The sequence below is a fragment of the Cygnus atratus genome, chromosome 24, assembly GCF_013377495.2.
Source record: "Cygnus atratus isolate AKBS03 ecotype Queensland, Australia chromosome 24, CAtr_DNAZoo_HiC_assembly, whole genome shotgun sequence".
NCBI classification, from domain to species: Eukaryota; Metazoa; Chordata; class Aves; order Anseriformes; family Anatidae; genus Cygnus; species Cygnus atratus.
In genome coordinates, this window is record NC_066385.1 from 326,206 (window position 1) to 340,171 (window position 13,966).

Genomic DNA, 13,966 nt, shown 5'->3' on the forward strand with positions numbered 1-13,966 from the left:
TACTCTTGTAAAAAGTTGTGACATGCTTTGCCTTTGAAATCTTTTAAGAAACGTTAACTTTAAATGTCTTTGTTATAATGAATTTTCCTCTTATTTATGTGCTTTCTAGCTGTGGCTCCTCGGGCAGAACAGCTGAGAAAACTAGTGTTAACTTCAAGTCTGACCAAGTGAAAGTCAAGCAAGAACCAGGGACAGAGGAAGAGATATGCAGTTTCTCAGGCACAGTAAAACAGGAGAAAACCGAGGATGGCAGAAGGAGTGCTTGCATGGTAAAGTTAATTTTTGAAATGGTATTTTATGGTATTCCTACCAAACATGTAGAATTCTGGAATCATAAAGCAATTTTACTCTTAAGCATCATATTCTGTTAACAGCCCAGAAGACTGAGAGGTATTTTGCTCTCTGGCCGTATGCCTGAACTTTAAGTGTGGGCCAGCTCAAGTGGTGAGCTGGTTTTGTAGCACTGCTAGGGCTCTTTATTAGGGGTTTTTGACATAAGTACCAATAAGCTGGCATCAGGACTTGCATAATTGCTTGCTGGCTTATGTTGAACAGATAAACATTAAATAATGGCAGATGATTTGGACAGGACTGGACCTAGTGATGTGGGTGCAAAAGAACCAGTCCTTCCAAGTTTTATGTAGTTTTCATTGAAAGTACTTCAGTAGAAAAGTTAGGACTTAATAGGTTTGGCGTTTGTTTATGAGTTTATTTTATCCACTGATACCATGCACTGCCAGACACGGGATAGAGTGCCACATAAGATTTATCTTTAGCTATTGAAATGAAATACCCCCAGCAAGTGTGTAGGGTGTTTTCTGCTTTTAATCTTTAACAAAATCAGCAAGTAACCCATTGTTAGTAGGAGTTCCTGGGCATTCATGTGTATGTAATTATATTGAGATGTCTTCCAATCAAGTCAAGAGTTCTTATGTAAAAATAAATAAAACATTTACGCAAATGAGTATTTCAATGTTTCCCAGCTACACTTCCTTTTAATAGGATTGTGTAGTGGCAGCAGGGTGAAGGATTTGAGGATTTTTCCTAATGAAAGTGGAGGTATATATTTTTAACAATTTATTGGTATGTTGGGATTGAAAATTTATTATGCCATATTTTAGTAGGAATGAGTCTTGTCCTTGAAAGGATAGACTTATGAAAAATTAGTTTTCAATACTGTATGCAACTGTGCTCTTCAGAATGATTTGCCACTTATTTTGGGAAATGCATATAGTACTTTTAAATGGTGAATTATGTTTAGCTTGCAATATAAGAAGAAAGATTCCCTTGTTAAACTGACTCTTAGATTTTCATGTGCTACTTTCATTTCAGCTTAGCAGTCCTGAGAGCAGCTTGACACCACCACTATCCACTAACTTGCATCTGGAGAGTGAGTTGGAAGCATTAGGAAGTCTCGAAAACCATGTAAAAACCGAGCCAGGAGATTTAAGTGAAAGTTGCAAGCAGTCTGGACATAGCCTTCTAAATGGAAAATCCCCAATGCGGAGTCTAATGCATCGATCAGCTAGAATTGGAGGAGAAGGCAATAATAAAGATGATGATCCAAATGAAGACTGGTGTGCAGTATGCCAAAATGGAGGGGATCTGTTATGTTGTGAAAAGTGCCCAAAAGTGTTTCATCTAACTTGTCATGTACCAACACTCCTCAGCTTTCCAAGGTACCAGAAACAGTGTAATGGTTCCTGAGAACAGCTCTGTGGTCTCATTCAAACGGTAGATTTCAACACAGTACCAAAACTGATGTTTTGTTACTGGTGTTCTGGTACTCTTCAAGATCTAATTCTGCAAGACTTTTTGTCAGTAAAAAATCTTGCATTTTAAAGATATGCCCGGATTGTTTTGCATGTGACTGATTAATGTTTGTTTGATAAACATACAGTCTCTCAAAGTGTTCTGTTATGTAAAGTTGATTTTAAAGTTATGGTGAGGAAGGTATTGTGAAGTATCTGAGCATATTTGGGAGAGGAATACGTGGGCAGGAAAAATGGCCTTGACTGTTAGATTTACCTTGAGCGCAATGGGTTAACCCTTATCTTTATATATATCCAAGTCTTTGGTATTGTACAATGTGAATTTGTAAGAGCTAATGAAAAAGTCTTTGTAGTTGGTGCTGATGAGACCTTGTCCCTGGATGCCTAGAGTAATACTGTGGTTTTTTTCTGTTTAGTGGAGAGTGGATATGTACATTCTGCAGAGATCTAAGCAAACCAGAAGTAGAATATGATTGTGACAATTCGCAACACAGCAAGAAAGGGAAAACAGCACAAGGCCTGAGTCCTGTGGACCAAAGGGTATGTAAGTGCATTCTGACACTAGCAGTCCCCCACTGTTTCTTGAAGATGTTTTTTGCTTTGGCTGCAGCAAATTAATTAGAGCTGTGGGTTTAAGGAAAAAAAAAAAGGGGGGGTAATGAGTGTCTTGCTGTGGCCACGTGTTTAGGCCTTAGTGACTGTGTGGAAGTGCTCCATTACATTGGAACTGCTAAAACTTAAATGTAAACATACATTCTGTATTTAAATGCATCCTTTAACGTGCGTTAATCTCTCTGATGTTCTGAAGTAGACTTTGTATGGAGGCTGTATCAATGTTAAATGCAAATAGCTATGTAAGTTTGATATGTTAAATTTATACTGTGAGAGGTACATTCTTCTGGAAGGTATAATGACCTTGACAGAATTATTTTTAGATTTATCAATCAGCCTGTGCATAAAGTGTTAAGAGTATTATCAAATCAAATTCCTCCAAAGGAATTATTGGCAACGGAAAGAAAAACATTTGAATGGGGAATTCATAGGAACACTGTAGTTGGTTTCAAATTATTAAATTTTATCTTGTGGAGAAAATAGTAAGTCTGCAACTTAGTCCCGTCCTGTAACTTGCAGTTACTCTTCGACAAGTGCAATTGTGGGTTGTTCTTTTTTAAAAAATAAAAAATAAAATTGACTGTTTATTAGTGTGCCTCCACATGTTTTTTTTAGCCCTAGACTTTTGTTTGTCTGTCTGGAAGAAGAAAGCAAAAAGGGAATATATTTCTGCTATGTGAACAGTAAGGTGTTGTTCCACTCCTTTGTGCCCCACCCCTCAATGCCCTCCTAAGGACTTTCACACATTTATAAATAAACTTGTGAAGACTATTGAAATTTTCTAGTACAAAGTACAAAAGCATTTATAATATGGAAATATAGACCTATGGGCTAAAGATAAATTAAGAATGTTAACATGAAGCTGTTTATTTCTTTGTAAGAAATGTGAACGTCTCCTGCTTTACCTGTATTGTCATGAACTGAGCATTGAATTTCAAGAGCCAGTCCCAGCCTCGGTGAGTCCGCTGAAAAATAGTTTGTGATTTCTTTTTTGTATAACATCTCTATAAAGGCTAGAATTGAGTTTGGGAAGGAACTGGCTGCTTTTACTTGAAGCAGGTCCCCTTGATCAGTCTAAAAGTCCTGACAGTCACTCAGAATTTCATGATGCTGAAATATACAGAAGCTGATCATGCAGAGGTTCTAGTCTCAGTCTTAAGCCTATATACTGAAAACTACTTTCAATTAGCAGTTATTGAATTGAAAGAGGATGAGTCAGGATACCAATGAAATTTAAAATGTCACAAGAGGCTTTAGGAGAACTTTTTTTTTTTTTTTACAGTCTTTTAAATGAAAGGATGAAAGAAACTTTAGGCTCTTCTGTTTTCAGCTGTATGAGAAATAAGTGTACTGAAAAGCATTGTTATGCTATGACAGTGAAATTTGGGAGGAAGTTCTTAAAAAGTATGAGGAAAGGAAATTGTTCCCACTTACTGAATGTGCATACTGTGCATGAAAATACTAGCTGGTTGATATTTTGAGAAGTAAAGAAATTAACTGCTTCTCTGAAGCTTCTCTGAACTGTGTAGTCATTTTAGTGACAAATCATTGTTTGTTTTTTACAGATACCAAACTACTATAAAATTATAAAGAAACCCATGGATTTATCTACAGTTAAAAAGAAACTGCAAAAGAAGCATTCCCAACATTACCAGACTCCTGAGGATTTTGTGGCAGATGTCCGGTTGATCTTCAAGAACTGTGAAAGGTTTAATGAAGTACGTTAACTTCCAATCTGTATACGTTTTTTTCTTTAGATTAAGATTTATTTCAGCGCAGTTCTGCAGCTTCTCCAAGTAGAAGCTGTACTTCCAGTTGAAAATTTCTGCTTATGGAGCAGATGTTGAATCAGACACTTAAAAAATATAATACAGCGTAGTTACAGAACTAGCTCTCCTTTTCAGCTAGATGGGGAGATTGAATCCTTAAAACTGTCTCATATGATACAGATTATTGTTCTTAAACTCATGAATTACAGTAGATCTTATTTATTAAGGAAACTTCCCTTACTGAGGAAAACCAACTTTTTTGACAATTATTATACTGGTTCTAATGCCTCATGTAGGCTGAATCCAGAAAAGCATTTTTTCATTATTCCTAGTTATTCATTATTCCTAAAGCTTAGCGCTTTAGCTCATGGGTAGTTGGGCTCTCATAAAAATTAGTTTTCAGTAGATTACTTTTGTATGGAGTCATATTTCTGATGAATGTGAAAAGTTGACTTATTTTGCAATGAACCCATCTGATACAGAAATATTTGGACCTTATATGTGGAATGTGAATTGTAGAGGTGCACTATGTAGGTGTTATTAATAGGTGGAGCAAAGGAAAGATATTCTGAATATCAAAAACATTTATGGTGTTGTGCTAAAACAGAGTAGTCACTGAGGTAAGATAGGCATTTCTGAGATGCCTTAAAGTAAGACCACAAAAAGCCCTGCAGAGAAGACATTTTAAGGAATGGCATGGCCAGTATTTTTCTGTAAAATGTTATCTGAATTTTGCAGTGTTTGGGCTATGTTTCTGGCTCTGTGAAGAGGTAAATTGAGGTACGCAAGTATACATTTAAAATCTCGACTGCTTCATGAGTACACTAGTAAAGATCGAGGTTAAATACTTCTTAGAACTGTGATGCTGTACACTGTAATTGCTCACAAGTGTTTGGGACTTTGACACCCCAACTCCCTTATGTCTCTGTATTAGGTGGAGGTTATTGAGCACTGTGGAAGAAGTTGCAATTATGTGAACTTCTCAATCAAGGGAATTAATGAAGCATCTACTGTAGAGGAAAACATGCTGCAGCTCTTAGGGACAAGAGTAAAACAAGGGAGCAAGGACTGATGGATGTGTTTAAAAAAGGTGTTTCAGACTTGTCTTGCTGTTTGAAATGCTGGCTAATGGCAAAAGATGAGTCACCTTGACCTCTCATAACAATATTGGGTCTAGTGCCTCTAAGCCATATTCACTTAAAAAATAGAAATCAAAGTGGGGTATGTTGCCCAGGAAGGTAGTCTCGTGGAACACTTAAACGTTAAAATTGAAGTGAGGCTTTTCCACAATAATGTATGGGCAACTTAACTTTGTAATGAAGAAAACAGTCATGAGTAGAGTGCAATTTTTAAAATGACTGGGAGCCACTTATTTGTGCAGAGGTTATGTGTTTTGTCAAAGGTTTATTTACCTCATGTCGCCCTCTTAAGACTGTTAAACCTGCTTCAACTAAGTTTGAGAACTAAAGAGGTGTAGTCCATAACAGACTGTTTTCTTGTTATGGCTGACTTTAGTCATCCAAGCCTATGCAATCTCATAACTTTAGAAAGGATTATAATTTCATTTTTTTTGACTCTGGTATCCTTTTTAGATGATGAAAGTTGTTCAAGTTTATGCAGAAACACAAGAGATTAATTTGAAGGTAAGCGTTTCAGACCATGCACACTTGGTGAAGGGATGTGCATTTCCAACAGGTGAATATTCCTGTCTTCTTTTATTTACAGGCTGATTCAGAAGTAGCACAGGCAGGGAAGGCAGTTGCATTATACTTTGAAGATAAACTTACAGAGATCTACCCAGACAGGACCTTCCAGCCTTTGCCTGAATTTGAGCAGGAAGAGGATGATGGTGAAATAACTGAGGACTCCGATGAAGATTTTATACAACCACGTAGAAAACGCCTAAAATCAGATGAGAGACCAGTGCATATAAAGTAATCTAATTATATGGACCTTAAATTTATTGTAAAAACTGTTACTTAAGTGTTTCTGGAATATTACCATGCCTACAGTGGCCGTCTTGAAGAAGCTGGTAGCTTTTTAAACAGTATTAGACTACAAAAAAAAAAATAAACCACACTTGTACAGAAAGGCATCAAAAGGGGAAAAACTGTATCGTGAATTTTTGGTGTTTTTTTTCCTTGATTATTTTGTTTCCTTTTTTTTCCTGATGGAGGGGACATGCTCATCCTGGTCTCAGATAGAGGTGAATGAATGTTGAAGAGAAGCAGATTTGATAAAGAGATTTTCCATGTACAGATGAGACTGCTTAGTAAAATGTTCTGCAGGACTGGACCAATACAGTTACTGTATCTTATTTTCATGCTGAACTACAGTGTAAACTGTAAGCAACGTTCCTGAAATCCCCTTTGTGTGAACCTAAGTGTGTGTTGGGTCATTGCTTTTATCATCTCATTTAAGTGGTATTGTGAATAACTGATCTTCTGTGTTGATCCAGTTACCTAAATTTGACTTTCTTTACTACATTTTATGTATAGCAAAAGAAAAAAAATCATTAAACTGTTCTGAATTGGCAAGTGCAGGAGTGTGAGTTCTTGACAGGTGCAAGACTAAACTGGCTGTTGCAACAATTGCTTTTCAGTAAGCCTAGGTGTATTTATTACAAATCCTGTACACAGAACGTTTTAATAGCATTCGTGGCACAAGTCCTCATGTTATATCATCTGTCCCTGATCTCCCTAATGAGGCAGAATGTTATTATCTTCAGTATTTGTTACGAATTTTCTGTACTTGAAGAGGTAATAAATAACTGGTTGGGGTGTTTTTCCAGTCTTCCTAAATATCAGTTTCTAATAGACCACTTGGCAAACAATAACCTAGTAACTACCAAATGTGTAAAATTTCCTGTATTCACTTTGTCTTATTTGTAAATAGTGAACTGAGATTTCTTGCAGATCAGCAACATTTGCTGAACTGTTTTTAAGCTAATATGTATTCTTATTAATTGTTCCTATCAAGAAAAGATTTGTAATATATGCTATTTCTAACATTGCATTAATTTTGAGGTTCTATCTTACTTTTTATTAGAGTACTACTCAGAACTTTCTTCAGAAACAACTTGTGAGCAAAATGTCTAGAAAGATTGGAATGAACCTGTTCAGATTGGGTAACTTGTCCTTCTGTGGAACAAAGCACTTGCACAGGCCAGGATTTGGCGTTGAGTGGTTTCTGGTCAAATACTGAAAACAGGTCAATTTCCCTATTCCTCTAAACCCTGCGGCAGGCATCTCTGCTGTGCCTTCCCATTGCACACTGTTCATTCTAGCATTTCTGCTTGGAAATGAGGTCATCACAAAGTATTTACACTTTCAACAGTTATTTCCTTCTTTACTGACAGAAATCAATACTAGAACTAAAATGTAATTTCTGGCCTTCATATAGATCTTGTTAAAAGTAAAAAAACAAAAACAAAACAAAAAACAAAACCAAAATCGTGTAATCAAATGAGGTCAAGCTGGCAGACTATAAATTTGCCATTAAGATTTTGTATGAAGCATGGGCAATTCCTGTGACTGTTCATTGTCTGTACTTTACTATAATAATGGTAAAGATCAGTAAAACACTGATGTTTATGCAAACCACTTGAGATTGATTTCTTTTTATAGTAACAAAGTAGATGTACATTGTGACCATACCTCTCTTACAATAAATAAGGGGACAGAAGGTATTTGAAACTTCAATCTCACTTTAAATAATACAAACAATACAGTTGAGACAAACTTTTTTTTTCATTTCTAAGACATTAATATAGTGTCAGCTTAAGTTTAGTTTTTACCAGTTGGATGCAAAAGGAAGTTATCCTGCTTAAATATGTATTATATTAACATATAGCCCATAGAAAAGGATGTGTGAATAGGACACTAATCGTAACAAGGGATCATTTAATGGCTCTGTGTATTGCCTACTTATGCATTTCTAGTTTCTCATTTTCATTTTGGAAAAGAATATTATTAAAATTAAAATGAAAATAAGATACTTGTGAATTTTCTTCAATTGGGGTTACTATTTTTATGGTGCTTATGCACTCCAGGTTCTGTACCTTCGGGCCTCAACTTCTTAACTGTTCACTTTGTGAGGCACCAGTCACTGACTGCAGATACCTACTGCCTGAACTGAAGCATAGGACAAGCATGGTGGTATCCTAGACTCGGTCACAGAGTGGGAGAAGGACTACAGCACAAAACTGTTGTTCAGGGGAAGCGTGTGCACCCTGGCTGCTGCAAGGATGGTAGCATACCTTTTTTTCCCAAGTACCAGACCCCAGACCAGTTGTTTAAATGTTTTTAAGATAGCCTCTCCAGTAATTCTTCTGCCTTCTCATTGAGGGTGAAACAAACTTTGTAATCTTGCAAAAGTCCTGCAAAACCACATATGATGCTAAGCTTCGGCCTTGATGAGAGTTGATGCTATACTCTTGCACACAACCCAGTGAACTTCCAGAACTGGTCCTTCCATTCAGCTCATTAGTCTTCAGTATGCTATTGTGGAATTTTGACCTGTGTGCAAGAAACTTTAAGCATTTCTTTTATATGAAGGAACAGAACAACATTCTGAACTCCAAACACAGTAATTCAAGGTTGTTTTGAAATTAGCTATGTTCCATTCATAAATACTCAGTAGCATAGATAAGCTCTGCTAGTACATTTCCTGATCCTATAAATGGTCATCACATAACTGATCAGGGTTTGCTCAGTCAAAGCAATGTTTTGGTGCCACATTGCGTGTAACTTGTTCAAGAGCAAATTAGTGAGTTTTGTATTAACAGGCCACTGTGTTACTCTGAGCATCTTTTTTATGCCAGATGATGTGAGTGCAATATGTGCAAGTGACAGTGTTACTCTGGGAATTAGCATAACTTCCATAACTTATTGCAGATAAAAGATGTGGTGGGTGCACTGTCCTTGCCAGCTGCTTTATCTGCTTGGTTGTAGTGTTTTAACATGATAGCAAGAAGGTAGTCTGGCATATGATGTAACTATATGCTTTCATTTAAGGCATTTCTGCAAAAAGACCATTTGTGTCTTAATTTTTGTTGTAAATGACCCTGAAGTTTTAAGTTAATCCAAAGAAGTAAAAGGCAACTTGCTTTTGAAATAGGAATGAAAAGTGTACAGTATGCTACTTGTGGATTTCTCTATTACCTCAGCAGGTATCCTGCCATGTAATTAGTAGTGATTAGTGCTAACTTAACCAGCTAAATAGGTTCAGGTCTTAAGTGGCCTATAGTATACCAAGGCTGAGTTACTATCCAAAAAAAGGATATTCCCCAAACTTTCAAAAATGGAAATGCTCTGTTATATGTACATAGCTTTTTTTTTTTTTTGAATGTCACCATTGCTATTACTTGTGACATTTGACTGTGTCAGCATACTCAACACTGGATCAGTGAAATGTTTTATAAACATTTCTGCAAGCCACTGGAACGGAAGTCTTTAAAATTAGCTTAAATTTATCATTCTCTTATATAACCTAGTTTATTGGCTGACCTCCGTAAGTTTAGGTAATGGCAACAGTGTTTTAAAGCTGTGTGTATGATGTACTGAAGTAGGCTTTTTCTTGTTTTTCTTACTCTCTTCCTTGGAAAAAGCAATAAAACTGCTTTATCTGTTGCCTATTAGCATGACAGGAATCCTTTCCTTTGGATAGTGATTTTATAGGAAAGTTTGTATGCATATCACCAAGCCTAGCTTTTAAAAACAAAGTGTGCAGGAGTTATTGACAATATAGTGTGGCATTTTATTTTAAAAATTGGGGAAAGTTACATATTTTTTTAAAAAGTAGGTGTTTGAGTAAATAATGAAGGTACTTTTTTAAAAATAATAAAAAAATTTATATGCCACAGTTTACATAGACATATTTCAGATTGAACATATGCATTGTATCTTCAGATATGGCAATTTCTTTTATTTTCTCAAAATGCATGTACAGTAACTCTTCCATCTAGTTCCTGTGTTAGCTTACAGGGATTCAACTTTATACGCTTTCTAATGTAATTGAATTGAATTAGTTTTCAAAAATTGCAGTTAATTTGGATATCTTTATTATAAGTGAATTATTAAATGTCTGAAATGCAGCTTTGGCCTTTTCTATTAAGTGATCTAAGCAGCTCAAAGCTGCTTTCTTTAGAATTTATTGAATTTGTATAAGGGAAGGTACTAAAATAATTTTGTAAGTGACCTGTTGAAGCATTCACTCTAGAGTGAGTGCAACATTAAAAAATAAAAAAGTGCATGTCTGCTAATGGCCTGCAAATGGGGGAATTTCTTCAGTTCAGAACACCATATATGTATATAAATCTATGAAGATTTGTGCAGCTGAAAGCCTGTTTTTACATGTAAATGTATTCATGGAAGGGTTAAATTCATGGCATTCTTCAATTATTTCTTGCTTCTAGTAATTAAACTGCTACTTTTTTGCACATAGTAAACTTTGCTCATCTTTTAATATGATTATCCAGAAAGTGCTGTTTCTGTGGTATTGTATTATCTAAATAATCATATTTAACTTTTTTTTTTTGAACAAGCTTACAGTTCCTAATTGTTCTGTTTCTGTGATTTTTTTTTTTCTGGTGTGTAATAAAAAAAAAAGTTTTTCTTTAAATAGTTATTTAATACATTAGTTGCCTGTAAATATTTCTTGTTAAGTGCTCTGGAATGTGTTGTAGAAGTTGTATTAGATCAGTTTAAAGCATTGTTTGAAAACCATTTTGTTTTGGTTATTTCTATTAAATTAGAAAAATGAATCTTTCAATTCGAGTTTCTTTTTTACAAATCAGGGTTAGGTCGTTAGGTTACTAATTCACATCTGGCAGAAGAATTTTCTGATAATTGTAGTGAGAAAGTACAGATAAATATCTGGATGAAATTTTAAGTGTGGCAATTAAAATATGACCACGTGGGGCTACGTTATCTGCAGCAGCAAGCAGTTAGCAGTTCCAAGACTGAAAATACTGAAGTCTAACTAGCACTCTTGTATGAGTCAGCAGATGGTGCTCTAGCACAGCTGTTTATGCGCTGATCTCAATGAACAAGCAATGCTCCTCATTTACTTGATGCTAAAAGTTGTGTCTCAGGGTCCTTTTTATGCTCAGAGCAAGCAACCAAGCTGGTAGCCACTGCAGGTGCCATAGGCTTACTGAGTGCTCCCCAAAGCAGCGAGGTCTGAACATCACCCATAGACAGGAGCCCTATGCCCTGGCCCTGCAGCTGATCCTGTCTCGGGCTATTGCATTCTTGGTGCTGAGCAAAGGGTTAAGACTAGAGGAGATCTGAGCCTGTTGTTCAACTTAGCCCTGGATTTTTCATGTCAAATCAGGCAGCAGATGTTGGTTAAATTCAGCCTGCTTTGAGCTCCGGCACAGCTGTACTGCAATAGCAAATGTTAACAATCGTGGTACTGACTGGTTTTTCATGGGAAGCAAGGCCTGTACTACCCTGAATGAGTTAAGGAACAGTATTTAATCCTAGAAAGATGGGCAGTTCCAAAGGTAGTAAGACTCAGGCATTTCATTTCTTCCTTTATAAACAACTGGAAGAGCTGACTGGGGCTGTAGAAGAGCTGCGTGTAGTCTGCCTCCTGCTGCTGCTGCAGTTTGTTCCTGATTTTACCACCCTTGTGTAACTCTCTCCTTCCTTCTGAAAAACATGTTTAATCAGAATGTCATATGTTTGATAATCTGCTTTGATATTTGGAAGGAGATTTCTCCCCCTATCTTAGTGTCTTGGATCTTTGTTAATTCTGCATTCTCTGAGTTTCCTTTCTCAGCAAGTGATCTAATGCTTAGTGTGCTGCTGATCATGGTGGGGGACTGTGGACGTGTCAAAACAATTTAAATCTTCTGCCCAATTATAATTGATCTAATCTTTCTCTAGATTGACACAGAAGCAGTATCTTTTTAATGTGTAAGCGGAACGTAAATGTGTCATGCCATCTTATGTGCTGCTGGCTGTTGAAAACTAAGTTATGTGGAAAGTAATTCAATAATTTTATTGTTGGGCTCTATCCTACCCTCTCCTCCCAAGGAGGCCTCTCTTTCTTGCCTCTACTACACACAGTGACTGACTTCACAGAGACGGATTTCTGGTTGCATGTGTCTGAGATATGATTTATGGAGGCCACACTTTAGGTAGCGTAAGAGGGCAGAGCTTCACCAAAGTCAATAGAAAAACTTATACTCTTGTTCACTTGATGAGTTAATTCTTCTCTTAAAATAATCACTCATTTGTTCCTGAGTTCTAGTAATAATGTGCAGAAGTGTTTTTTTGCAGTGTGATCCTAGCCAGGACTGCTCGGGCAGAGCAATTGTGAGAGTCTGGGCAATTCTGGATCTGGGACCCCTGGTGTGCTTCTTGGGGCCAGCGCACTGCAGGCACTGGGCTGTTGTCCTCTGCACATCTGGGCTGCCCCCAGTTGGGATTACTACCTTTGCTGTGACGATATAGGGCACGTTACTGGTGAACAGTGGTGGAGAGGATGTTTGACTCTTATCCATGTGAACCTACTAAGTAATTGACTTGTCAGTGCTAATAGCTCTGTGTCCTTGCCTTGTAATTTTAGAGCCTCGTAAAATAATTTTATCATTAAGTAACTAAATAGATTTTAAAGCAAACAACCAGGGAAGTCTTTTGGCCCTGAGATTTGAGGTGGGCAGGAGCAGCAAGCACCCTGCAATGGGGCAGGCACAATCCTTTTCACTGCTATCCCAGACATCTCCCCAGAGTGGGCGCTCAGGCACCAGTGCTGGGCTGTTATACCAAATATCTTGTGCCTGGTGCAAGCAGCCTGTTACTTTTCTTCTTTTGCATAGCTCTCCTGCTCTTTCTACAGGCAACTGGCAAGGCTTATTCCAGACTGCTGGACCTGATGCTCCTCTTGCTGGGGGATATGAAGCTGTGGGGAGGTAGATGAAACAGAAACCAACATCTTGGGAAAGTCCCGTATACTGCTCATGGTTGATAGATGAAGCTGGTGATGTTTCTCTGTGAAGATCCTTGTTACTGAGAAAATTGCCATTTTGGATTAACTCTTCTGTCTACTGTCACCTGTGGAAGGAAACTACGTAGTGAAGTGATTGGCAAGGGTTTTCTTTTTCCTTTTGCATTAATAAGAGCAAAAGCCCTGTTGTGCTCCTAGGAAAGAACGTTGCGGACAGTGCTCTGAAAGTGATCTGTGCATAAAACAGAGATGCCTGGTGCAGATCTGTATGTGTCTAGCCAGAAAATCACTTGGCTTGCTCTCTGTGGGTCTTGTGGAAGAGGTTGGCATCACAGTCCAGGATGTGCTGGGATTGTCGGCACTGTGGCAGACAGGCCTGGCAGCAGGGCCCCTGACCCTGCCATGGTGTCCCTGGGGGCAGGGAGGCACCTCCACGAGTAGGAGAGCCTTAGTGCCCAAAGACCTGATGCTAGGCTCAAGTCAGATGGACTGGCTACCACAGAGCAAGGCAGATAAAAAGCTGTCAGTCCCTGGAGGGAAACTGGGAAAGGCAAGTGCTCTCTCATAGAGGTACATCAGGCCCAGAGGCTGCCCCATGGGTATAGGATATGCCCATCTGAAAAGCATTATTTGAGCCAAGCTTGTGTCCTCTGTGAAGTGCTGAATGAGAAACACTGGAACTATGGGGGAAGTAGATACTGTGGTTCTGTGATGCTAGCTAGAGAATGATCGAGCAGGTTAATCAAGGAGCTCTCAGGTTCCTTTTCACATGTTAATTTCTCTTGTAATAAAAGCATTGCTACACTTTTTCTCAAAGGCATCATTGTTTCTGCTTTCTCTGTTATAGAAATACTGCCA

The 13,966-nt window shown here is 37.6% G+C and overlaps 1 protein-coding gene across 1 annotated transcript in view; it reads left to right on the plus strand.

Annotated features, from left to right (window-relative positions):
- Nucleotides 1-10,914, plus strand: part of TRIM33 (tripartite motif containing 33) — a 41,026-nt gene extending 30,112 nt beyond the window's left edge. The window contains exons 14-20 of the mRNA XM_035561569.2: nucleotides 110-269; nucleotides 1,333-1,679; nucleotides 2,189-2,312; nucleotides 3,266-3,340; nucleotides 3,950-4,102; nucleotides 5,746-5,796; nucleotides 5,879-10,914. Of these exons, the coding sequence (XP_035417462.1) occupies nucleotides 110-269; nucleotides 1,333-1,679; nucleotides 2,189-2,312; nucleotides 3,266-3,340; nucleotides 3,950-4,102; nucleotides 5,746-5,796; nucleotides 5,879-6,091 (1,123 nt within the window). The 3' untranslated portion in view covers nucleotides 6,092-10,914. The remainder of the gene's footprint in view (nucleotides 1-109; nucleotides 270-1,332; nucleotides 1,680-2,188; nucleotides 2,313-3,265; nucleotides 3,341-3,949; nucleotides 4,103-5,745; nucleotides 5,797-5,878) is intronic.
- Nucleotides 10,915-13,966: the final 3,052 nt, after the last annotated feature.